Source organism: Ceraceosorus guamensis (genome assembly GCF_003144195.1).
Source record: "Ceraceosorus guamensis strain MCA 4658 unplaced genomic scaffold IE81scaffold_13, whole genome shotgun sequence".
Lineage (NCBI taxonomy): Eukaryota > Fungi > Basidiomycota > Exobasidiomycetes > Ceraceosorales > Ceraceosoraceae > Ceraceosorus > Ceraceosorus guamensis.
Genome location: NW_020290008.1, coordinates 165070 through 188551, shown reverse-complemented (window position 1 = coordinate 188551; position 23482 = coordinate 165070). Strand labels below are relative to the sequence as shown.

Sequence of the window (23482 nt, the reverse complement as noted above, 5' to 3'; positions counted from 1 at the left end):
GGGTGGTTGGCTCGATGTAAACCCGAGAGTGGTAATTCGGTAGCACTTCTGCTTCTGTCGCTTCGCTGCGGCGCTGGGGTATGATGCCAGGCGGATAGCAGTGGTGCCTGGAAGGCTTGTCCCGACGTTCAGGAGTAGGGAGACTGGAGGACAGCACATCTTGTTCAACAGCTCCGGCGGCGTCATGGGGAGTTGGACAGGCCTCTGCTGCGATTTCACTTGCACTTCGACAAATGTGAAGCATTCAGGCTGCATCTCTGCCTGAATGTGACCGCAATATACCGGTATCAAGAGGTCCCACGCTTCCTGACAATTTGCACCTACAATTGCGGTCATTCGTAACCAGGCCTGGTGTAGCGCAGATCGGCGAATCTTTTTGATGATCCTAGAGCGATGCGTGAAGCGGGTGAAGTTGACCCAACCCTTGCTGCTCTCCTGCAGCAGCTGCTGCCAATCCTGCACATTGTCGATCGCGTCCGAATTGAATGTAGCCCGAAGAAAATGATCGAGCCTGACAAACTGGTGCGCAGGGTCTGTAAATTTTGGGCTCTCTTTCAGCCCGAGCTCCTTGGGGGAGGGACGTTCTGCAGCGTCTTTCGAGATGGTTAGGAGCCTTGAGCTGTTATCTCGCCGTAGACCCCCTGGTCATAATCACTTGGGTCGATACCAAGGAGTGCAGTGCGTCCCAACAAGTTGCCCAAAGCGTTCTCACGTCATCGCCGGGTTTGACCGGGCTTGCATTGCCCATGACAGCAGCCGCCATATGAGATACTAGCGGCTCGCACATCGTGTAAGTTACTACTGCGTCTCCTGCTTCGGTCGCGTCGCATAGTACGCGGAGATGCCGATCTACTTGCCTCTTCTGTTCCGCCGCGCTTGCGGTGGCGTGCCGATGGTACAAGCTATCCAGCTCGGACCCGTTGTCCAGCTCAATGCGTTGACTCAGCAGCGCGAACAGTCTTCCCTTGTCGAGGTTGGATCGTGAAAGATCAGGGGCACGCAAACTTAGCCGCAGCAGCTTCCCAAGTATAACAGCTAAGCCGATTCCGCAGAGTTCGAGGCGCGCGCCTGCCTGTATCGGATGAAGAGGGTTTTCGTACTCCACCAGTGATTTCCACAATGGTCTTCCCCACAATGCTAAGATGTGGGGTCGGCTCGCTGCATAAGGAGAGGCCCGCATGATCTGCGCATGCTCTGTGGGATGATTAGCCAGCCAGACATTGGTGACACAGTGCATGTACGGCGGAAAATGTTTTAGTTGCCCGCGCGAGATACGGGAAGATGAAGCTTCGTGCACCGCTGGGTTGAGCGCAGAAAAGCTAGCATTGGTGCCAAGCATTATGAGCCAAAAGCGAGGTGGAAGCTCGATATTTTCGTCGGGGCAAAAGAGAGCGCGCAGATCCTCAACCCATGCGAATTGGTTCGTCGTGCCGGCTGGCTCCCGCGGGACACCTGACCAGCTGGCATTAGCTAGTTCGTCCAAGCAGATGTGGAACCAAACCTGATCGTCGTGAGTTTGTGCCAATAGCTTTCGCAACTCCTCGGCGTCCACAGAGAGCAAGTTACGCTCGCCCGCCAGAAGATCAGCCGCGGTGTTACACTTCGTCGCAAGCTCGAGGACGCTCGACCAAAGATCCTGAGCCTGTACTTCTGTCTGATTATAGAGGTGGACAAACTGGTGTGCTTCATGGCGCGAGCCGGCGGGCACCTCTGTAGGAGCTGCGGAACGCTTCTTCCACTCCTCCGCAAGCGTTTCGTTGCTCTGGCGGCCTTCGATTTTTCTCACTTCTTCAGCACTCGCTCGATAGATGGCTCTGAAGAGCGTGATCCAGCGAATATTGTAGAGAATTGGAAGCATCGAGCGCGTCCGCAAGTCTGGCGGCACACTGTCATGGAAGAGGTCCTCGGATACCCACTTGTAGAATCTCCAGTCGCCGTAAGGAAAGCCATCCTCGTCTTTACGACGGAAGCACAGGTAAAAGGTCAGATGAACGGCTACCCCTTCCGGTCTTGAAAAAGTATGACCATTTAATTGCTGAACGAGTCGAGACTTGCCGGTGCCGCTGCTTTGCACGATGGCAAGAGACCGCGAATGATAGAATTTCGATGTTGTATTGTGCATCCCTTGCCCTTCGCTAGGTTGGTTCAGTTGCTCCGTCGGCATCTCCTCCACCGCCGCTTTTTGTCCTGGGGTCAATTGGCGCTCATAGCCTTCTAGGACGTCAGCAAAGGTGGCGTCGTGGTCGCCCAGAAAGCTTTGGTCGTAGAATTCCCGCTGAAGCTTGTCATAATCCAGCTCTAGCCTTTGTGAATTGATGGCTGGATTACTCTGCGGCAGCGTACAGAGCGAGTTCAGCACGTGCCATCTTGAGCAATCCCAATCCTCCAAGCGGTCGTTGCGTCTTTTGAGCCATTGAGCATCTGTCGTCTCTATGCGCCGCTCAATACCTTCAATCTCTCTGCCATCAGCGCGCATCAGTCGACGAACTGAGTCGGGCTCTCCTTCCTCGATGCCATGTGCATGGATCATACCGAGAATCAACTTCGCAGAGGCTTTGAACATCCTCCAGTGTGGGTGACCGGGCCCATCACAGCTTCTCCAATGTGTGATGAGCCCGTCAAAAAGCGCGCTGATACCTTTCTTCTGGAAGAAAGTTTCCAGCCAGGCTTCCGCTTCTCGACGGCGTGCTGCGCCCGGGTTTTCCGGCTTTAAAGCTGACCCTGCGGGTGGAGAGGTCGGTACGGTGGTGTCTGTATCCATCTCCATCGCGCGTTTTAGTGACCAGTGCTGCGGCTTGTATCTTTGATCTCTCTGACACCAAGAAAGGGGGACAGAGGTCTGGGATGTCTTGCCCTACCACAGTGTGGGTCGAGTACAAGTTGCTCCGATTGTCAGAGGTTGTAGCTGCTGAGATACCGCGCAACAGCTCCCAGTCTCACCTATTGAGAGTGGCTGTCGTGTGCAGTCACGACGAGCGAGTGTTTAGATGACTGCCTTGATCAGCAGGGCTAGAAGAAAGAAGGATTGACAAATGGCGCTTGGCTAGCACGCGCGCACGGATGGCTGGTGATCTGCGGTGCTAGCCCTCGGTTTCGAGAGCAGGGCGAGACATGTACCGCCTTGCGATGGTGCGCAGTCGCCGAGCCTAAGGTCAACCACCCCCGAATCGTGAACAACGAGCGATACTTCTGTGGGGACTGGATCACGCTTAAAATGCGCGCTACATGGATGACATTCGCCGTGCCTATGGCGATGAGTCTGCTGCTTGCTGGTGGGCTAGGGCCGCGGTGGCTTGGTACAATGGGGTGCGTACAGGTAGGCGAACCAGAGTCTTTCCGTGTGGTGAGCCGAGCCGAGTCAAGAGTCAAGTAACAAGTCGCAAAATCGTCAGCCAAAGGTGGGGTCGAGAGGTAGGTAGGTAGGTGCATGGTTGCGAAGCGCGTTCAAATGTGAATGCTACTCGATCGTGATGCAAGGCAATAAGTTAGTCAAAATCAACAACGATGCTTACTCACGTGACACCGCGCGATAGTTTTGGCTGAAGGGTATAAGCAGCAGGAATTTGAATCAAAAAAGTGATTTTTATTTGAGGCTAGATTAGTATAGCACTTGATGAAAGATGCATGCTGGTGCTTATAAAGCGTGACTACTACTGCTGAAGGGTAAATACAGAGCCCCTCAAGACTCACCTCTTGACTGCGCCATGTACTCAAGACTCGCGACTATTTACGACTGACCATATACTCAAAACTGTGACTCATGCTGACTCTTGACTCTCAAGACTCAAGACTGTCAAGAGTCATCATCAGGTGCACGATAGTCACCAGTCAAGAGTCTGATGAGTGCGATGCAGCTGCTGTTGTTGACTCAAGACTTTCGCGCGCGGATCTTGATCGATCGGTCTTGGCATGCGAGGAGCTGCACGCCAAAGCGCGGGGCGTTCTGAGCGGAGCTAGCATCCCAATCAGAAATCTCAAACGAGATGGACCAGCAATAAGTATCTGGAATACAAGCAAGTCGTTTCTTTACTCAAGACTGCCAGACATCTCACCTGATGCATACAGCATGAGGCGCCACCTCGCCATGCTGCATGCATGCAGGTGCTCTTCTTCTTCTCACACGGGGTACCGCGGTGGGTGCATCGTGAGCGATGCATCTCCGTGCGGTCATCATGCAATGATTAACGAATGACTTTGTCCCTGCACCTTGCACGACGAGACATGCTGCACACAGCTATAGCGCTGCTGGCCATATTGCGGCCTGAGTGCAGCAGAGACGAACGGCGATGGTGTTCCACCGCCTGTCAGGATCACCCATCATCTCAGGCAGCCGGCTTCTTTGGATTATAGCACGAAGTGAGTGTGCTATCTCAACACGTGCGCTGCGCTGCGCGGCCTGCTCTGCAATCACCAATGTCGCTACCCTGATGCTGGTGATCTCTGATGTGATGTGTCGGTGCCTGTGGGTAGGTATAACGCGGATGTACGCCGCACACTACGCGCGCTCGACGCGCTATATATAATTGCATGCTGCATAAGCTATCCGTACAAGCTGCGAAACGCCGCCCACGTCGATCTCGCGCCGCGACTTGTCTGCCAGCCCGCTGCATGTTGTGTACAAGTGTGCTGTGATGTAGATTGCCGTGTGCGCCCAACCGCTTATTGCATTTACGAGACCCACGCTGCGGCATCAGACCAGCGGCAATCAAGCCAAATGAACGCAGCGCGTTTTTACGCGCGCAGGGCGGCATGTGTGGGACAGGCATGCACTGTCAAAGTGCCTGCCTGCCTGCGTGGTAAGGGGCGTACTGTCGCGGGCACGCCTCATCTGACGTGCAAATCGTCAACGGCGGCTAGTCACCAGTCAGAGTATAGTTGGTTCTGAGTATAGTGAACTCAATACACTCCTGACCCTCATTTCCGCCCATCACTCTCCATCTACAATATTCACCCTTGTCAGAGATCTTGACGGTGAACAATCCCCAACATCGAGCATCGCAGCGACGACGACCTGTGCAGACTCGCGACACGACTCGCTCTCACTCTTAAAGCTTCACTGACCGCTGCCGACCCAGAGTCTCGCCTCGACGCTGTCCTCGGAACCCTCACCCACGTTCATTCTTACGTTTTCCACGCTAGAGCCTATCTCGTCACTCCTTCTTGGGAATTATTGCGAGATCAACAGCCCTAATTCTGTTCCGAAATCGACACACATCCCACACTCGCGCTCAATATGCTGGCATCTCTTCGCGTCACCCTGCTCGCCGTAGTTGCGGCAGGCATGGCCTTGGCCATGCCCATCACACCAACTCAAGCAGACGCAGTCTCGACATCGTCTTCGCAAGTCAGCTGCAAGCCCCTCGCAGCAGGCCAATGGACTCTTCGCCTGGAGCGTCAACAGCTGCAAGGACTCTGGTTGAGCCCCATGAAGCAGAACGGAGCCAGGCTCGCTGCCGTGATTAGAGTTGGAAAGGATGGCCAGAAATTGACTTTCAGCTCTTGCGAGAGCAAGTACATGGGCTTGCAGAACTCAAAGTCCGCAGAGGGCGACTTTTACGGTCAGCTGAAGACCGAGCGCGGCACCTGCCTGACGCGCACAAAGTCCACCAGTGAGTGATTCATTACCCGCTCCACGTCTTAGGCGGAGGATACAGGCGTAGTAGGGATGCCATGGGTCTTGGAATGGGCACGGCAACCACCATCAGCTCTCGACAGTGACGCCCAAGATGGTGTGCAGCCTGCGTGAGGTACTCTGCCCCCTGACCCTCCACCTCTCCCCCCTTCCCTTCACGCCAGCAGAGAACGCCGCTCAGTGGAACTTTGTTGCCAAGCCTTGCCCTGTCTCCGACGATGCCGAGATTGAGAACACATTCTGGCGCTTGACCAAGAGCGCCAAGAACGGACTGAGTGAGTGGGCGTTGTCTGGAGGAAAGGGGATAAGGATGCCTTGCTCGCATGAGGTGTCACATCGCAGCTCGCGCTCATCGTGGCCGTATCTGTCCCCGTCTCTGCCTCATCAGCCTACGACAACACCAACTATGTCATTTCTCCAGCCTCCAAGAGCAACGGCAAGAAGAAGTTCGGTTTCAACTTCCGCGCAAAGACTGGTGTTCTTTTTGCTGGAGAGCCCAAGCCCGAGACCAGCGATCTGATTCTCTACAAGTCTCAGAACCTCTGATGGACTCGAGCTGCATAGCTATACGCTATTTGCTTTGCCGGCACCTGTACTCACGCAGCTTTGACTGCGCCCTCTTTGCACCTCTCGATCCCTCACCGGCCAACATGCGATTGCGCAGCGCGCATCATCCCTTGGCCAGGCTTTGCACACATCTCTCTCCCTATGCTTCTTCAACCGCAGTTCTCAGACTTACTTCATCACTCGGACAATATCTCTGCCACATCTTGCCGTGATGCACACGCATTCTTGCTCCACCACACATATCATCCTAGTTCTCTTTCTACACTGCTCGGCTCATACTGCTGTAGCCTTCCATTGCTCGTCCTCGAGACAGTCTTGGTCAAATTCATCTACGTTCTTTCTTCACATTCCCACACTTGGTCGCTTGCGAATGTCGGCGCTTGGCGATGCGAGCAAGTCTCCACTAGGAGCTTCGCGACAAAGTCTAGCCGCCGGCTTGAACGACCGGGAAGTGGCCCAACTTGCGTACAAGGCAACAGTCACGAGTCGCCAACACAAGATGCACCAGCAGGATGCCGGCAGCCCAAGTCGGTAACCGTATCGGAGTATCAAACGCGTGCTGCAGCCTACGTGGCCCGTCCGGCAGGGTACGCTTGTTATACCGTGCCGGTGCTCCGATTGGCCGTGCTTCCGGACCCTGATGGCCTGCTCGCGTCCCGATGCGAGGATCCCATACATAGCAGCAGCCGAGAGGAAGCGAATAGCGTTCTCGGTCGCAATGATTCGCCAAAGCGGCCAAGTCGTGAGTGCAGCGTTTGATTGACAAGCCGCATCGAGTCTGCTGGGTCCGATTTCAGGCACCAAAGGCCTGCGTTCCGGAAATTCGGGAACCCGATGTGTCCTGTGCGCATCCATCGCCCACGGGTGTCGATCAGTTGATTGATGCTCCGCTGCTGCATGTGCTTTGCCCAAGCCAGAACGTCGAAAGTGTCCCCGTTTCGTGAGCACTCACACTCACACTGCTTGCCCCTTGCATATCACGTCTATGCGCCTATGCGCATCATCCCTCTCGGCTCGACCTACCGAGCTCACAATCTCGACAGTTGCGAGTACTCTCTGACCCGACTCGCCTGCTTGCTCGACTCGTTGACGCGCACCCGGCCCGGCCGTGACGATTCACGCTCGTTGTTCGCGGTCGAAGCGAGTCGGCGAATCAGCTCAGATCCTTGCGAGCGCTCCTTCCGTGTGAATGTGCTTCGACTTCGGGACATCATGATCGTCAAGCCATCGTGGAATTTCCGCTGTCAATGTGGCTCTGCAGGGGCCATTGGGTCACTGTTCATGAATTTCTGCGTCGCTTTGCCCGCACCCCAGGTCGTCGCGCTCAAAGTCTAATCGCGACTGTGACTCCCTTCATGCAGGCGCATTACGCTCGGGCCGCTCGCACGGCCGCTTATGCTGACGGTGCGCGCTCGATCATGCGCAATTAAAGGTTCGCCTTGCGTGGGTCGAGATCAGCGGCGGCATGCTGCCCGCTCATTCGGTCCCGCTCATTCCACGCAGCACCAGCACAGCTTTGAAGAGCTTCGATTCACGATTCAGACAGCCCAACGTGGCTCACCACCATCACCTCTTCTCACGCTCACCACATCCACAACTCGATCCTCCCCTGACCTCTTCTCTTTCCTATTGTCCTACTACTCTGGACCCGATCTCCATCCCCTCACCTCTTCACGGGATAACCTCACCGCGTATCCGCTCTCTAAATCCACGAGGTGCGCTCCCTCAGCCTGCTGATCACCTGTCATCATGACAGATTCGCTTCCTTCGGAGGTCAACGTGCTCATCCTAGGCGGTGTGACCCATCTGGCTCGTCCGCTGCTCGCTTGGCTCTTATCGGATGAACCGGCTAGGTTGGGTGGACCGACAGTGAAGCATGTCCGCATGGTGGACAAGTTCTTGATCGCCAAAGAGGGCAGCTCCACGTGAGTCGACTCGAGTCACTCTGGCTCGTGAAAGGAGAGGAGCGAGTCCGCTGCCATGTCTGAGCTGCGCCTGTCCAGCAAGGAAAGCGGCCGAGCCCTTGGACATCACGGCGCAGTCGCAAAGGAGGTCATGACAGCCTGAGAGCCGCCGGGGCACACATGCTGAACAAATTGCCTTCCTCGGCCACTTTAAAAGATTCGTTGACCCTCCGACCATCGCCGCAATTTCGGATGCTCGCGTGGAGTATCAGCAGGCGAATTTGAACATCCCTGGTAAGTCCACACACCTCATCTGATACTCGTCTCAAGTCTCTCATCGCTGCACCCCTTCCTTGTAGCCACCGCGGCGCGCGTATTTGAGCCGAGTGCATCCGGGCCCTTTGACTTCGCATTCGACCTCACTGGGGAAGGGATCGTAAGCAGTGGTGAGTAAAGCGGCATCGGAAGGCCAGTATGCTTGCAAGCCTGACAGCGTGCTTCCCTGCTTCCTTGAATGCAGACGTGCCGGCCCAGCTTCTGCTCGAGCGCACGGTCAAGCTTGCAGGATCGCTCGCAGCTCTCGCTCAGAAGGCAGGTGTTAAAGCATACGTGAGGGATACCCCGCCTTTTTGGAAGTCGAAAGTGGACGAGGGCTTGATCCAAGAGTCGTCGGATGTGAGCAAACGATCACTCCCAAAGGGACCCCGAGCGTACTTCTACTACGAAGCAGAGCGAGCTGTGGCATCCATCGAAGGTTTGCCCGCCGCCATTCTGCGCTCTGCGGGTGTTTGGGGTCCAGCTCAGTACCATGGGGAATTGCCGCCTAGACTAGCGCTCGGCGAGGTGTACAGGATAGAAAAGGAACCCATCAAGATCTTGTGGAGCGGAGACCTCAGACTCAACACTCTGCACTCCCAAGATTGGTGCACTGCTGCTTGGAGCGTGGCTCGCTGGCTCGCGCAACGAGACCGAGCCGCCGCAGATTCACAAGCGGGAGAGAAGCTGCCAGCTATCTCTCCTAGGGACAAAGGGAAAGGCTTGAACGTGGAGTGGAATCAGGATCTACCCAACTGCTGTCCAAGAGCCAAAGTGCCCACTGTGCCGGTCTTTAATGTGGCGGATGATGAGGACACTAATCAACAGAAGCTGCTAGATGCCATCGGATCGTTCTTTGGTGTGGAAACTGGTTTTGTCAATGCCGCTATCAATGCCTGGGCCAAGCTGAATTTGAGCAGCGTGGTGGATGAAATGAACGAGAAGGTGAGTAGTGATAGCGATGAGATGAAGCGTCTGCGGTTTCAGCTGGCGCTGATTGCAGTCATTGACACTCGCTTTGTAGCACTCCGAAATGGTCGCCAAGATCATGGCACAGACGGAAATCACGAGCACGCCTTTTACGCTCTTTTTGGACACTGAAGCCGTCGCTCAACGGACGATCGCGCTCGAGACCACCAAGATCAAGAATGTCATTGGCTGGAAGCCTGCTAGAAGGCTGGACGATAGCGGCTTTGAGGAGATGATCTCTTCCTTTCAAGATGCTGGAGTCTGGGCCAAGAATCGCTGAGATCTTTCGTAGCAAGGCTTTCTCTCTAATCTTAGGAAGCGCGCCTCCTCACCCTTGCATCGAATCGTATCATAGCTGATTCAGCACCGAAGCCTAAGCAAGTCTTGATGACGCCCTCGGTCGATCCCACTCGGAACGAAAGCTTCCCCACCAGCATGCAAGGGCACTGCACTCGGAACACACAACCTCGGACTTGCTAATATAGCGCCTTCTCTCTTCTTGCTAATTCCCATCCCCATGTCGGCCGTCGACGTGACCCAGGAAATACTATGCACGGCGCTGAGTCGCGATAACGCGATGCACGCTTCATGTGGCGATGCATTTTCTGACTGTATGATGTTGTACATTATGCTAGAAAAGTCTGACCGCTTCTTGTTGACTTCGCGATCATTGGGTGGAAATATTCAACTGAAGCAACGCTCTCGGATAGAGCAGCGCGAGCTCAGAACGGACTCCTCTTTCCCATATCCCATTCTCTCACTTTTGCCGGGGGTGGAGAGACCCCACTCGGCTTGCCCGTGTCCCACTCCCTTATCTTCGGCGACGCAGGTCGCGCCCCTCTCACTTTGCTTCGCTTAGCTCTTCGTGAGTCTGATGAGGATTCAGAAGCAGGCGAGGCGCCTCGATGGCGCCTGGACTTTGATTTCTCGCCAGCTTCGTGGCGCGACGAGTGTTCATTGTCACGTAGATGGCGGTCGGATTTTTCAGAGCCTTCTTTGTGGTGACCGCGATGGGACCCGTGTCTGGAGCGACCATAGCGTGTCGTCTTGTCCTTCTCCACCGGTGATTCTGTGTCTTGCTTCCTTTCTGACCTCCTCCGTCTCTTTTGCTCTCTCATAACTTTACGCTCCTTTCGCTCGCGGTCCTCCTTCTCCTTTCGCTCTCTTCGCTCCTTGACGACCTCCCACATCTTTTCCCAACCCGTTTCGCGAAGCATCTCGCCCTCTTGACCATCCTCTATACCTGCATCTCCCACGTGAGCAGCATCTAGCGCGGCATCGTAATCCGGCTCGAAGTAGCGATCCATCTTGGAGCTGTACAGCTCGCGCTCAGCGTCCGGTAGACGGGCGGCTCGGTCACCCTCGTCGTGTCTTGGTGCATCCGAGCTTCGGTGATGTGAGCCGCGCCTGGACCGAGTAGATTTTGCGTCCTCGCGCGAAAGGTCGGGTAGATGATGGATGTCGTCTTGCTGCACAAATCTCTGACGTCTACTTGAAGCTTGGCTTTCCTCAGGTACAGCGTCATATGGAGTTTCCGAGCCCCTTTCCGACTTGGGGCTCCCGGCATCGCCCGCTCGCGGTCTTGTCAATCTGGCTTTCAACTCTTGCTCTCTAGCATCCAAGATGCCCGCTTCTGCCTTGCGCGGATTGTCTCTGCGTCTTCCGTCGCTTTGCACATCTGCCCAGCGAAGGGGTTCTTCGCCCCCTCTTTCTCTGGAAGACGGCCTCCTCACCGAAGAGGTGGAAGTGGTGCTGTCTCGCAGGTGCTTCTGTTCTGCTTCGGACCAGTCACCGGAGTGGCCTTGTCTGGCCAAAACGGCTCTGTTGTGACCATCTACCTGATTGATCACTCTGGCGAGAAAGCCTTTGTTGGTTGGGGCAGCTCTAGCCTGAGAAGGTGCGGAACTTGAGGTGCGATTTCTGAATGATGACCCCCCTGCTCGAGCTCTGGCATCTTCCAAGAGCATCTGACCAATGTATGCATCCACGTCCGCATCTTCGCCGATTTCCAAGCTTGAGCCCGCTCCATCCTGCCCGCTTCGTGACGTCCGCGATAGTTGTGACACTGCTTGCGAGAGCGCTGAGATGGTCCTGCTTCCTCCAGCGCCAGCCGAGCGACCAGCAGCCGAGCTCTCCGCTTGGCTCATCTACTCGCAACTTTTGCCAGGGGAGTAAAGCGTGATCACATCGACAGACCAGAGCAACCAGCACTTGTGCGCGTCGGTGTGGGAGAAGGTGGCAGGAGTCGTGAAGGGGTGAGAGCCTAGCAAGGGCGCAAAGACGTTGCCGACGTGAGCTGTGCGCATGCATGCCCACTGGTGCTCGAGCCATGCGGTGCAACTAGACGCTCAGCGCGCACCTGTCGATTAACGAGCGCCTGCAGTCATCAGAATCGCTGGGGAGGTGCCATCAAGCGGCCTCTATCAAGCCCGTTGACCATCACCATCTCCTAGCCTTGCAGCCACCTGGAGGGTCGCAGCCTGGCTTCGATCAAGTGCGCTGATTTCACCAGAAGGAGAGGCTTGTTCACACCGCACACGGCCCTGCTTCGGCTCTCGGAGCGGATCAGGCTAGCGCAGAAGCGCATCACGAGACCAGCATCCAACCTCTTCCAAGCGAGACGACAGGAAACGCTCTGTGCAGGGGTCCCCCCATCATTTCGGCTCGCGACTCAAGTCTCCCAGCTGGCTGAATATGCCTTGCAGCAGGCGACAACAGACTCACGCCTGGCGTCCAGCTGGATCGGGCATGAATTCCCGCTTCGGTGAAGCCACTTTCAGGTCCTTGCTATCTCCTGGTTGGTGGATAGCGTTCGCGCAAAGGCTAATTCAGTCGTCGATAGAATGGTGGACAGCTGCGACTCTCAGAGCGCGGTTGGCAGTACTTGCATTGGGTGCCATGTATGGAGGGCTGGCGTTGACGGCATTGATTCTAGGACCAGAGAAGATTGCCTCGTTGCTGGGCGGCCTTGCAAGTCAGATCTCTGCGTCGAGCCAGGGAAAGCTCTATCTCCTGAGCGCTCTCGTCATACTCTCAATACCTCCTCTTCCGGGATACGGTAGTGCCGTCACGCTTTGCGGGCTGGCATACGGCTCCGCGTCCATAGAGCCCAAGGGAACACACGGCCTTTTTGAGGCTTGGACTTTGGCCGCTGTTGGATGTCTGCTGGGGGCGAGCATTGCTTTCGCTCTGCTCAGATTCATCGTCAAGGGTCCTGGAAAGAGTTGGAAAGTCATTACGAATGTCACGGATGATCGGAGGTGGAATGCCGTTCAGCTCGCTATCCGGGACAAGGGTCTAGCCATGGTGGTGCTCATACGGTAAGTGCTGGAGTGGAAGCCACATTCTTGGTCGGTAGCAGCCCCGTCCTTCCTGCAGTCTCGCGCTCACCGGCTGCTCTATTTGCGGACCCATTCGAGCGCTTCAGCTTCAGCCCCTTCCCCTTCTGTTGTGAGTACGGCGCTTCGACCTGTACTAAACGGCAGTGCTTCAGGCACTGATTTGGTCGCCTGCTCTTCGGCCTCAGACTCGAACCTCTTCTTTGCAGTGAGTCGGAACCAAACAGCTGCCTGTAAAGGGATACGCAAACGCTTAAATGCAGTCTTCACCCTCAGTCCATGGAGTCTGTCAGCTTCTTTCATTTCCTCGTAGCTACAGCGATGATCACTCCAAAGCTGCTGCTGCACTGCTTTGTAGGGGCGAGGACAAGAGAGCTTTTGGACAGCGGCGCCCGGCAAGAGTTGGACTGGCATGCACGTATGCTCAACATAGCATACATCCTCGGAGGCAGTGCCATCGGAGCTGCCACTGGATGGTGAGTCTTTGGCGTTGCTACACAAGTTCTTGGAGTGGACAGCGGAGAACTTGTCTGGAAGCTGAGACTCATTCTCACTCCTCTTCTAGGTTTGTCTGGCGCGAGACACAAGCAATACTGTCCACATATGATGCAGAGGAGGGCCTAGAGGGATCTTTGGAAGCAGACAGCTCGCCAATGCTCGGCTCTCGACAAGGAAGTGTGAGGCGCGCTCGCCCAGACAGGGGGCGAGCCGATGGGGCGAGCTCACAGCCCGCACAGTCGAGCGGAGCGTCAAGACCAGAGTACGTTGATGAGAGGCGCACCACACCCGGTAGAGGCGAAAGGGAAGCGGATAGCCTACTACTCAACAAAGAGCCGGATGTTGATGATTCTGCCACTTCTTCTTTTCCCTCGCCTGATCCCGATCATTTCGACACGACGGACTCGTTCAACCCCTCACTCCATTCACAACCCTTCGATACATCTGCGAATGCACGCGATTCTTCCTCTTCGTCTCGCCCTGCTTCAAATTCTACACCAGCGCCGGACTCAGTAAAGGCGCCAAAATCGATTGAAGAACAGGGTGGCAAAGTCGAGAATGCAGGTCAAGGACAGGAGCCCTTCGATTGGGGATGGGAGGAGAATAGCCCTGTCACTCCAAAGGCTCCTCTTCAACCTTGACAGGGGTAGTTGTTTAGCTTTTGCACCACCTTTGCGGACGATCAAAGGACCATATCGAATTCGACCCCAGCAACGCGCGTCTCCAGCCTATCGTATAGTACCTTTGGCTCCTTCTCTACATATCTCAGCAGAACCTTTAAGTCACCGGCCACGAACCTAGATCAGTGCCATGCGTGGTGCTCCTGTGCGCCGAATTGAGTCGGAAAGTGACCGCTGCTTCCTAGTCGTGCTCGGCTCAATTCTTCGAGCTACTGGATGCGTCCGCCTTCATTTCATCTTCCACCTGCGACAGTTCTTTGCGGATCTTGACTGGCGTGCAATTAGCAGCAGAGAGTCAGCAAAAGAACGGCCCCGATCCACTCCTGCTGAGCTACTCACGCCACCAATTCTAGAAGAGATGGAGGCAGCGCGGGGAACTTTGAGTAAGCGAGAATCCTGCGTGCCGGATGACTCTTCGCTGCAATTACGCCGAGCGCTCCAGGTCTGAATGCAACCAAGCGTTTGCTTTGAGGCCATCCCGATTACTTACATGGATAGAGCGATCACTTCGGCCAAGCAGTCTACCAATCGCTTCCTCGTTGGCGCGCGACATGCCCGAACTGCCTTGGAGCGCAATGTATGCCAGCAAAGCTCGTCTTTCTTCCATTGTGATCGATTGGCGCATGAAGCAGCAGTGGAACGCGGTCAGCAGGTGTCGGTCAGATAGGCACGCTGCTTGTGCTACTCACGCTCCTCAATGGACCAAGCCGCTGACAGCCCTGCATCGCTTTTGGACCTGCTGGGCGTGCCGGGAGCTGAGGTGCCTCCTGATCTGGAAGATGCTCTTGCCACCTTGGACGGAGTCGGCGGTCCCTGGGTGCCATCACTGTCGAGACTCGGCTCTTGCTTGACTCGTTTGCGTGGGCTGCTCATTCTTTGCATGCGAGATGGTAGCAGAAGACAATGAAGACAGTCGAGCGTCGAAGACGAATTGGGTGTCGTGCTGGCTACCGAACACGCCGTAGTTGATATTCAAATCGGCGAAGTGGGGAAGAGGGGAAGAGGAACGGGAGCGTACAAGGTTCCGGCGCGGTGCTCGACCATATCTCACCACGATGGATCTACGATTGCTGGAAACTCTATCCATGATTCGCGTCGCGCCGCGCGTGTATGACCCGCACGTGCGCCGAACTATATATGCTGATGAAACGCATCCACAAATGGGACTCAGACTACCTATAGCTACACAATCGCTGGGAGCCTACCACGACGCTGCCTAGCTTGCATCACTCACACATGGATCATGCTGATCACAGAAATCATCACCCACTTGCGACACTCTCGGCGATCAAGTCACAAGCGCAGTCGAATCACAATGATCGTAGAGACGTCGTGCATGAAGATGGAGAACGCATGCATATCGCACGCAAAAGCGATGCATCCACCGCGTACTCGGGAGTGCCAAAGAGATTCCTACCTTTTGGCCGCTTGCGGCTTCATTCTAGCTTGCTCCCCCTCCTTTTTGATCCTTCAAGCTCTTCTCTAGCTTGGCGATATCTTGTCGAAGTCCACGGTCTAAAATTTGGGATGTGGGCATCGTTTTGAGCTAAAGGACACGGTAAGCACCTCCGTGCTTCACACTCACACATGAATGTCTGCAGGAGAAGAAAGCGGAGCAGGCAGGTGAAGGCGTGAACATCGATCAAATCTCCATCTGCGCAGACATGCGACTGCATACAATTCAAGCCTCATTCACTCACACTGACTGCAGAGGGGGTCTTGCCGATCAGCCTACCAAGTTCGGTGCGCTGAGCTTCGGGCAGGTTGGCCGCGTTGTTCAGGTGCAACAGTCCAAGCACGAGTGTGTATTCTGTCAAAGAAGAGAGGACTACGAGCTTCAGTAATGGTCAGGATAGAGGATGGGAGTCATTACCATCGAGACTCACTATCCTCCAACGTCCACTTGGGCCCTGCACCTCCTCCGCTGGTTCCAGCGACTCGCTTAGAAGGCGAAGCAGGTTGACTTGATGGCGTACCGCGCTTTGCAGGACTGGTATGTGGCTCTTCTTTCGGCATGATGTCGATCTGTCTGCTGAAATGGTCTGATGGAATGGTCGATGATGACAGTGCGGTGATCGAGTGTCTCTAAGGTATTCCAGTGGGCGACTTATTGGTGCGTACGGTGGTCGGCAGCAGTACGATCACTGCTCGGAAGATATATGCGGGTGGTTGAGAGCATTCACGTCATGTATGGCGAGCACGCGCAGCACGTAGATAGACTCATTGACATCAACATCCACCGGCGCAGTCAGCAAGCACTTGCGCGCTTAGCCGCTTACAGCCGCCCAAAGCCCTAAACGCGACTCGTAAGCGGTAACGACAGTCACGCTGCCTTCGTGGATCGGTGTCTGCAGGGCGCTCCCACAGGTGAACCGCAATCCGATACTTGTCGCCTCTGTCGGCGTCAGCTCTCACTCGGACTGGAGCACAATCAAAGTGTTCACTCCGCATGTCAAGCGCGAATCGGAGCTTCCTGCCTCAGCCGCATGCATACTAAGCGCACAGATCAATTGCCCGACCGCGCGACCTACCCAGAAGTCTTCTCAGCCTCTCTGAGTGGAGTGGAAGGCTCACGTTGTTAGCGTTCAGACCCACGCATCATGTGGAGCACGACAGGAAGATGTATCCAAGCATCAAGGTGGCTGACATTTGGCCATGCGACATTATGCGCCGGGGTGCCTTGCATGGTGAACATGTGGAGATGGGATGACTACGTCAGGCGGGACGTCCTATGAGCATGGATGCGGCAAGGTTCTTTGCTGATGGTATGAGCTTCTGAAACCTTGCGTTCGCAAGCCGGCGGCTTCTCTGCCCAATGCTAGGAAGCTGACAAAAGTCGAGGAATGTATTGTAAGGACCTTTAGCCCCTACTGAAAGCACGGCTGGACTGCATAAGCGAAGAGAGGCGCGGAAGCTACTAAACAGAAATGAGACTTGCCGAATACGACACTCACGACTTGAATCTCATCCTACTCGATGCCCTCAGTCCTTGCCGACCCGAGCTTCCAGCTCTGACAAGAGCTTGCGCATTTTGCCATCTGGGGAGCGACGGCGACGCAAATACATTGGCTTGGTGTCAGTACGTCTGATTGTAGCTGTCCGAGGCACACTCTTCATCATTTACGCCACCACATCTGTCCGTGAAAGGCACAAGAAGGGGAAAAGAGTTTCAGTACTTTTGCAGCCTTGGGAGGCGCACACGATCGCTATGCTTGAGCGATACTGTGACTCACCTCGACAGATTTTTCGCTGCGACCCAGCATCTTGCTGATGATTGCCTTCTTGTCTTTGCTAAGCGAGAGATTGCCGCTAGCGAGCAGCATGAGCAGCAAGCCTTGCGTAGCTGAAGGAAAAACATCGCATGTCAAGCTTGACTCCGTGCTATCGTCGTCCGACAATGTCCATGCAGACTCACTCTCACCCTCAGTCCAGCCGCTTGCTGCACGACCTGGAGTCCCTGGCGTATTACGAGAGGAGGAACTTGCTTGTTTGGGAGAGCTCATGTCGGTGCAAGGCGATTCGAAGACCGAAGGAGGAGGTGTAGGTGTCAGTAAGTGCGCTGATGCTTAGACGTGGAATCACCGGCGGAGATGCAAAGAATGGATGGAGGCGTGTGCAGGATGCGGACGGGAGCACCAATGGAGATGATTCCATCCGCCTGCAGTACGGTAGAAGCTGTTAGACGCTTTGAATTCCATCTGCAGAGACGATACAGTCAAGAGTATAGCTGTGCCTTGCGACGTGGGGAGAACTCGTCCCTCTAATCACGAATCATTGTGATTGAATGATGTGCATCAAAAGACGTTAAGCCAATCACCATTCGCATTGTTGATAGAAGGGGCTTAGCTGGGCGCGTCCGCCTCCGCGATGCGCTGGCGGGCAAGAGTTGCCCCTCGATTGCAACTTCTCACGGTCGAGGATTCCCGAGCAACTTGAAGTAAATTGCAGCAGGGATATCCTATGACCGAGTCGACACCCTAGCTGCATTCGACCTGCATTCACAATTCGAGGGTGCATCCGAATTGCACTGACACATGTGTCAGCCAGCACATCACACTTTCTATCAAAGGTAATCAGATTCACGTGAATTGAGATTGGTAAGACGCAAAAGGCAAGAATCACCTCTTGTATCATTCTTGATTCACTCGTTAGATACTCCAAGGTTGTGCCATGCAACAGCTATAGGCAGCATCCGTTGCATTCGTGATCGCAATTTTGGATCAAGATGCGTTAGGCGCATGATCGAGTCAAGAGTCTTGAGTAGGCTCAGTCAAAGTCAGGTTTATGACGCGTCCCGAGCAGCCCTTTCGCTTGTTCTTGTTTCAATCGTGAATTGGAATTGCAATCTTTGACTCAAGACTTTGGTTCAGACGACAAGCGATCACGAGTGCCCTGCGCCATGTGGTGTATGTGGTGTGCGGACGCAGACCACACGCCTTTCTATAGTAGTAGTCGTGTATGAGAGCGCTGCATTCATGAACGTCGTATCTCATGATTGCATAGACGTAGAACGATGCGATGCTCGCAGTGCCAATCAATGTTCAAGATTATGTCGGAGATTGGGAGGCACAACATCATAGCGACCGCCGATATGCAAAGAACTTGTGAACATCGAACCATACTTGGCCGCAGCCGAATAAGGGATGACAGCGGCGTTGGCACTGCTTCGACTTCGTGATTGAAAAGTATCATTGCTCGAGATCCGAAAGCGCCCCTCCTCGTGCTTGTATTCTGATTCAGCAGTGAAGTACGTCCTCCGTGCATGGTCGAGATGGATGTGAAGGACGTGACGTATGGTGGGAAAGTCAGAGGAAAGCAAATCGCATGCATGGCAGCTAGTTTGTGTACCGTACGTGTGCAACCACCCGTACAGAGCAGTCACAGTCGTGAGTCACCATGCAACCACATCACGAATCGTGAATCGTGAAATCGTGAATGTGAATTTTTGAATCAAGAATCAAAATGCATCGCGCGTTGACCTATACGAATCGTGAATTTAACTTTTGGCTCGAGTCGAGTGGCGTAGCTGCATGATGCGGCGCACGCGTGCAGCAGCGGGCTAGCATGCGGCAACATCCACGGTCGACGCAGTCGTGAGTCCGCTTTGCGCCGAGCGCTTGCGACCCAGCAGGCTTGAGTTGTGAGTGGAGTCGTCGTACAAACCAGTCAAGTTGGTATGATCATCATTCTTGTCAAAGTCCAGTCAGGAATGATGGGAATCATGGCTGCAAAGTCTTGTCACCACTTCAGGCTCAACATCGCGCTACGATGGTTTTACCAAGACATTCGAAGCATCGCCTGAAGAAGCACAAGACTCTTGACTCTGAAATCGTGCATGACTCTCGATCCGACCTCTCTTCACTGCGGCGGGGTCGGATCCGACGTGCGGGGAGTGCAGCGTGATGCGCATAACTCTCGCAGTGCAATTTTCTCTTCTCCGCTTGGCCCGGCTACATCGACCTAGCTGCATTTCGGTGTTGTTCAGCCTTTCTCCACCAACGCTGTTACGGAGCTTCGAGGATTTGGACGGGTAAAGGCTCCGCATCTATATCTTTGGCCCAGACTCCGTGGCAGCGACGTCGGCCTTGGTGTTGATTTCCAAAATCTGCCTTTTGATTCGCTTGTCTGCAGAAGACAGAGGACTCAGAGCTTAAACACCTGTGGACGAGAGTGAGGCTGTGCTTGACTTACGAAACCAATTCTATTTGATGCGCGAGTCCGAGCACACAGCAAAAAGCGTCAGAAAGAGCATCTCATCGGAAGCTGGGCGTCTTCACTTACCTCAACAGCCGCCTCGCTACGCCCCAGAGCGTTCGCGATTGCAGTCTTCTTGGTTTTGGTCACAGAAGGCACTCCATCCGAGGCGAAGAGGATGAGCAGCGCCTTGATAGCTGCACGGAGCGAGGAAAAGAGTTCGTCGACACGCCACCAAGAGCACAAATCCATCCACCCAAATGACTTACTCTCTGCTTCACTCCAACCCACATCTTTGCGCGGCGTTGCAGGGCTGGCTGTTGCCGATCGAGACTTTTTCTTTGGTGTGGCAGGCTTCGCCTCGGCCTCACTTGGTGCAGGACTTGGTACGAATGCCTGTCCTTGTTCTGTGTCTTGCTGCATGCTCGGGTGGCGCTCAGAAGTCGTTTTGCCCTTGGTCAACGGGTCGTCTTCAGAGAGCTCTTCGTCGGTCAACGGCGTGAGGGGGCGCTTCTTGGGAGGCATCTTTGCTGGATCACGATGAATGGCTTTGGTGCAAGATAGGATTGGTGAGTGTGGTAGACGGAAGAGGCGTGCTCGGAAGAAAGGACTGGTCAGTATTATGACTACTACTGCAGACGGGCGCAGATCGCAGTGGCCAATCATTGACTGGCAATGAGCCTGAAAGACCGCCGATGATTTGGGTACAGGTCGCAAGAAGCTGCCATGCCAATAAGCACGCAGAAGCCAATCTGGAATTGAGGGACTTCAAGAGGTTCGTGCTAACATATCTCACATGTTTCACGTGCTAAGATCACGCCAAAGTGTGTTTTGTCGTGGCGGACAGCTCAAGATCAACGCAGTGAGCGCGTTCTTGAATCACAACCACACATGCACCTCATCACTTGTCGCAACTCAGGCTGAAGCACCAATCATGAATGTGGGTGTACGCACTCACATCTTCACGATTTGGGATGCGCCCTTCCGCGCTCAGTCTAGCCTGCTGCACACTTGCAAGCAATCGACGCGCTGCTGTGTGTGCAGGCTGTTTTGGCGCGGTCGATACAAGCGCATTCGTGATTCTCAGAGAAGGGCTCACTATTCTTGGCGGTACACTCGAGACTGTGATTGCGTGTGGGCGTTGTACATGAATACATATAACAGACAAACGCGTGCGTCTAGCTGAATGCGAGAGCAAGCTTCATCAGCATGGGATGCGTCTGCAGCAAGCCGTGCAGCGTGTCTCATCGACGAGTCTGCCCCTGATGTCTGCGCAAAGCAAAGCGGAGACATCAGAAAGGCATCAGCGCGATCAATGTCGTGCAATCACGAATTGAGACTCTTCTGACTGCAAGCTGACAGCAGAGGGTGCACCTGTACACATCGCTGCAGGGATGGAGAGTATACTCCACCACTCAAGGCGCGATCAAGTCGGCCATCATAATCGTGAATCTGCAACGCAGAACCAGCGCCTATATATCTATGCTCCATATCGAATGTCGCAGAAATTGTGAATGAACAGCGCGGCATAGGCATGGCCGGCAATTGCGCGCAGGATTTAGCACTGGGACTATCGCTGATAAGTAACGTATATATAGCTGGCTGGGCTGCGCAAAGCCCCAGTCGTGAGTCGCAGCGGCCTAGGCTTATGGCACCGCTCCATGTGGGAGTATAGCGACCCAATTAGTCACGAATCAGAGTTCACGCGTGTTGCGCCAAACCAGTCGTCCACATTGCCAAAAGAATCAAGTGCTGGATGGCCTCCCAGCGCAGAGGTGCCCGCCCCCGGACTTCTGCCCATCAGAGCGAGCGTGTATCCTGTCTGTCTGTCGCCTCAAAAGCTAGGCACCTTCCTACTCTTGTTCAGCGAAGAAAACTTGTTTCAAAGGGTCATGCTCCCATCACATTCCAAGCTCGGCCTCAAAAGCATCGCCGTTCACAGCATTGTGCAAGCATCGTTCAACACGCACAATGGCACCGAAAAAACGCAGTAGCTCGCCCTCGCTCGACAAAGGCACCTCGAGCGCTCCTTCTTCACCCAAAAAGGGGAGAGCAGCGGCACCTTCATGGACCGATGATCAAGGTAGGTGGCGCCAGAGAAGGAGCAGATCCTTGGAAAATCTGCTTGTTGTTTGCGCTCATGCCTTTGTCCGCTCGTGGCATCTCGACTCAGATCGTCGCTTGCTGCTGGCATACCTCGCAGCGGACGGCCAGGCGCCCCCTCTAAGCGAAGCCAAAAAAGTCGCCATGGCATCTGCCACTCAGAGGAGCGAAGAAGCGGTCAGGGTGAGTTTGTCTCACGCATGCGTAATCGCACATTTGGCCATCACTCTAACGTAGGCATGCCCGTTCATCAGCAACGTTGGAAGAATGTCGTCATTCCCGCTGTGAAGAAGATGATCGAGAATCTCGATGAGCAATCCTTGGAGAAGGCAGAGCAGGGCGAGGCCTGATGCGAAGTCTCAAAACATGGTCATCGCGTAGCTCGATCAGGCGCGATTCTACCTCTTTCAAATTCTTCAGAGAAGCCACTGGAGCAGCAGTTGCGCTTGACACTGCCGTACACACCGAATGAGCGTGAAACACGACAATACATTTCGCCTTGTTCACGGATACACGCCACGCTTGATGAGCTGACTTTCGAACGAGAGTGGTTGGGAGTGCGTCTTGTCTTCCGCGCTTCAGCGTCATCGTTGGTATAAGAGGTATGGGCGGGCACCCGAGACTGGTCGCGCTTCCCGTCTCATCTTACTCAGTAGCCCTTCAAGAGTGCAGCTGATTTTGGGTACAGTCAAGAGAGCGCTCGTTGTCAGGGAAGGCCCTTGCATGAGCTCTTTATCCTTTCACCAGACATACTTACAACAGAATCGCTTTTCATTTGGCCATTTTTGCTTCCGCGATGAGACGTGCAACCAAATCTGTTACTTGCTTGCGAGTCTTTCCATCTGTAAAAATGAGCGCGTCAGCGCCAAGCTCTTCCTCGAAGCATGCTCTCACAATCCACCTACTCCACCAGTGCTAAGAGAGGTGAATGTGGAGAGGAAGCGCATGTCAGCGTGCGGAAGGTTCTTGGTTCGATGGACGGGCGACTTCCTCGCTCACGTGCACCGCAGTGTCGCTTCGACCCAGCGCTTTTCCGATCAGATCCTTCTTTTGTTTGGTCAGATTGAGATCACCTGAAAGACCTAGCATCAACGACAGGGCGGTAATGTCTTTGGCGCAACAAAAAATGTCAGCTCTAGGAGCTGGTTTCACTGGCGCTGTGCAACTCGTTGCTCACGATCGGCTTCGCTCCACGCGCTCGACTTGCTGCTCGCTTTAGGCGAAGCGGTAGCACTTGCAATTCCAGCTTCACGAGATCCAGACTTCTTCGAAGGGCTAGGTTTGAAATCTGCATCACCGTCCTCGTTCTCGCTAGGCGAAGGCACAAAGTCATCCTCTTGTCTTTTGTTTCTTTTTCTCCCGCTCTCTTCCTTCTCATTGGGAGAATCGCTCTCGATGTCAGAGTCGGATCGCTTTGCTACCGGAGCGATTTGAGTCTTGCGTTTAGGTGGCATTCTGCTAGTGGTCACCATGCAGATGAAGCAGCTCCGGAACGTCAGGATGCTTGATGATCGGAAATTCTTGCCTACGTGTACTCCAACTTGGTCAATAGCGCAATAGATGGGAGAGTGTGAGGTCTAGAAAACGTTCCTGCAGGCGCTCATCAGGAAAGCAGGATCGACAGGGGCCACTCACACTCGTGGCGCGTCATTCGACCAGCGGGAAGTAGAGTTTGGCACCGAACCTCACGATTACTGGACACTTCCTTGGCTCGAAGCTGTCCTCATGCTTCTGTCTCTCACCAAAGATGACAGGTCTGCACATACAAAGAGCATGCGCTGC

The 23482-nt window shown here is 54.5% G+C and overlaps 9 protein-coding genes across 9 annotated transcripts; 4 read left to right on the top strand and 5 right to left on the bottom strand.

Moving 5' to 3' along the window:
* Positions 1-479: 479 nt before the first annotated feature.
* Positions 480-3039, bottom strand: IE81DRAFT_37241 (hypothetical protein). The gene is made up of 2 exons (XM_025517280.1): positions 2941-3039; positions 480-2854 (listed from the first exon to the last, which is right to left on the bottom strand). Exon 2 carries the CDS (start codon positions 2765-2767, stop codon positions 623-625), a length of 2145 nt encoding a protein of 714 aa, XP_025371345.1. The 5' UTR covers positions 2768-2854; positions 2941-3039; the 3' UTR covers positions 480-622.
* A 1961-nt stretch (positions 3040-5000) lies between these two features.
* IE81DRAFT_37223 (hypothetical protein) lies at positions 5001-6259 on the top strand. The gene is made up of 3 exons (XM_025517279.1): positions 5001-5609; positions 5797-5907; positions 6021-6259. The coding sequence occupies exons 1-3, from the start codon at positions 5234-5236 to the stop codon at positions 6176-6178; spliced, it is 645 nt and encodes a 214-aa protein (XP_025371344.1). The 5' UTR covers positions 5001-5233; the 3' UTR covers positions 6179-6259.
* Positions 6260-7665: 1406 nt separating this feature from the next.
* IE81DRAFT_321582 (hypothetical protein) lies at positions 7666-9985 on the top strand. The gene is made up of 5 exons (XM_025513392.1): positions 7666-8124; positions 8321-8397; positions 8463-8549; positions 8624-9363; positions 9443-9985. The coding sequence occupies exons 1-5, from the start codon at positions 7949-7951 to the stop codon at positions 9665-9667; spliced, it is 1305 nt and encodes a 434-aa protein (XP_025371343.1). The 5' UTR covers positions 7666-7948; the 3' UTR covers positions 9668-9985.
* Positions 9834-11623, bottom strand: IE81DRAFT_365146 (hypothetical protein). Its single transcript, XM_025516914.1, has one exon. The coding sequence runs from the start codon at positions 11532-11534 to the stop codon at positions 10110-10112; it is 1425 nt and encodes a 474-aa protein (XP_025371342.1). The 5' UTR covers positions 11535-11623; the 3' UTR covers positions 9834-10109.
* Positions 11624-11822: 199 nt separating this feature from the next.
* On the top strand, positions 11823-14087 carry IE81DRAFT_37120 (hypothetical protein). Its single transcript, XM_025517278.1, has 5 exons — positions 11823-12707; positions 12815-12837; positions 12914-12933; positions 13002-13201; positions 13291-14087. Exons 1-5 carry the CDS (start codon positions 12082-12084, stop codon positions 13862-13864), a joined length of 1443 nt encoding a protein of 480 aa, XP_025371341.1. The 5' UTR covers positions 11823-12081; the 3' UTR covers positions 13865-14087.
* A 2798-nt stretch (positions 14088-16885) lies between these two features.
* On the bottom strand, positions 16886-17406 carry IE81DRAFT_345883 (hypothetical protein; the record flags this gene model as incomplete). Its single annotated transcript, XM_025515970.1, has 4 exons — positions 16886-16941; positions 17028-17037; positions 17137-17246; positions 17319-17406. 4 exons carry the CDS (start codon positions 17404-17406, stop codon positions 16886-16888), a joined length of 264 nt encoding a protein of 87 aa, XP_025371340.1.
* Positions 17407-19080: 1674 nt separating this feature from the next.
* IE81DRAFT_352769 (hypothetical protein) lies at positions 19081-20359 on the bottom strand (the record flags this gene model as incomplete). The annotated part of the gene is made up of 4 exons (XM_025516639.1): positions 19081-19528; positions 19595-19604; positions 19685-19794; positions 19867-20359. Coding segments are annotated over 4 exons (693 nt in total), but the record flags the coding sequence as incomplete, so codon positions are not given.
* Positions 20360-21568: 1209 nt separating this feature from the next.
* Positions 21569-22050, top strand: IE81DRAFT_328950 (hypothetical protein; the record flags this gene model as incomplete). Its single annotated transcript, XM_025515121.1, has 3 exons — positions 21569-21680; positions 21771-21883; positions 21955-22050. The coding sequence occupies 3 exons, from the start codon at positions 21569-21571 to the stop codon at positions 22048-22050; spliced, it is 321 nt and encodes a 106-aa protein (XP_025371338.1).
* Positions 22051-22471: 421 nt separating this feature from the next.
* On the bottom strand, positions 22472-23154 carry IE81DRAFT_345880 (hypothetical protein; the record flags this gene model as incomplete). Its single annotated transcript, XM_025515969.1, has 4 exons — positions 22472-22542; positions 22606-22615; positions 22700-22809; positions 22878-23154. 4 exons carry the CDS (start codon positions 23152-23154, stop codon positions 22472-22474), a joined length of 468 nt encoding a protein of 155 aa, XP_025371337.1.
* Positions 23155-23482: the final 328 nt, after the last annotated feature.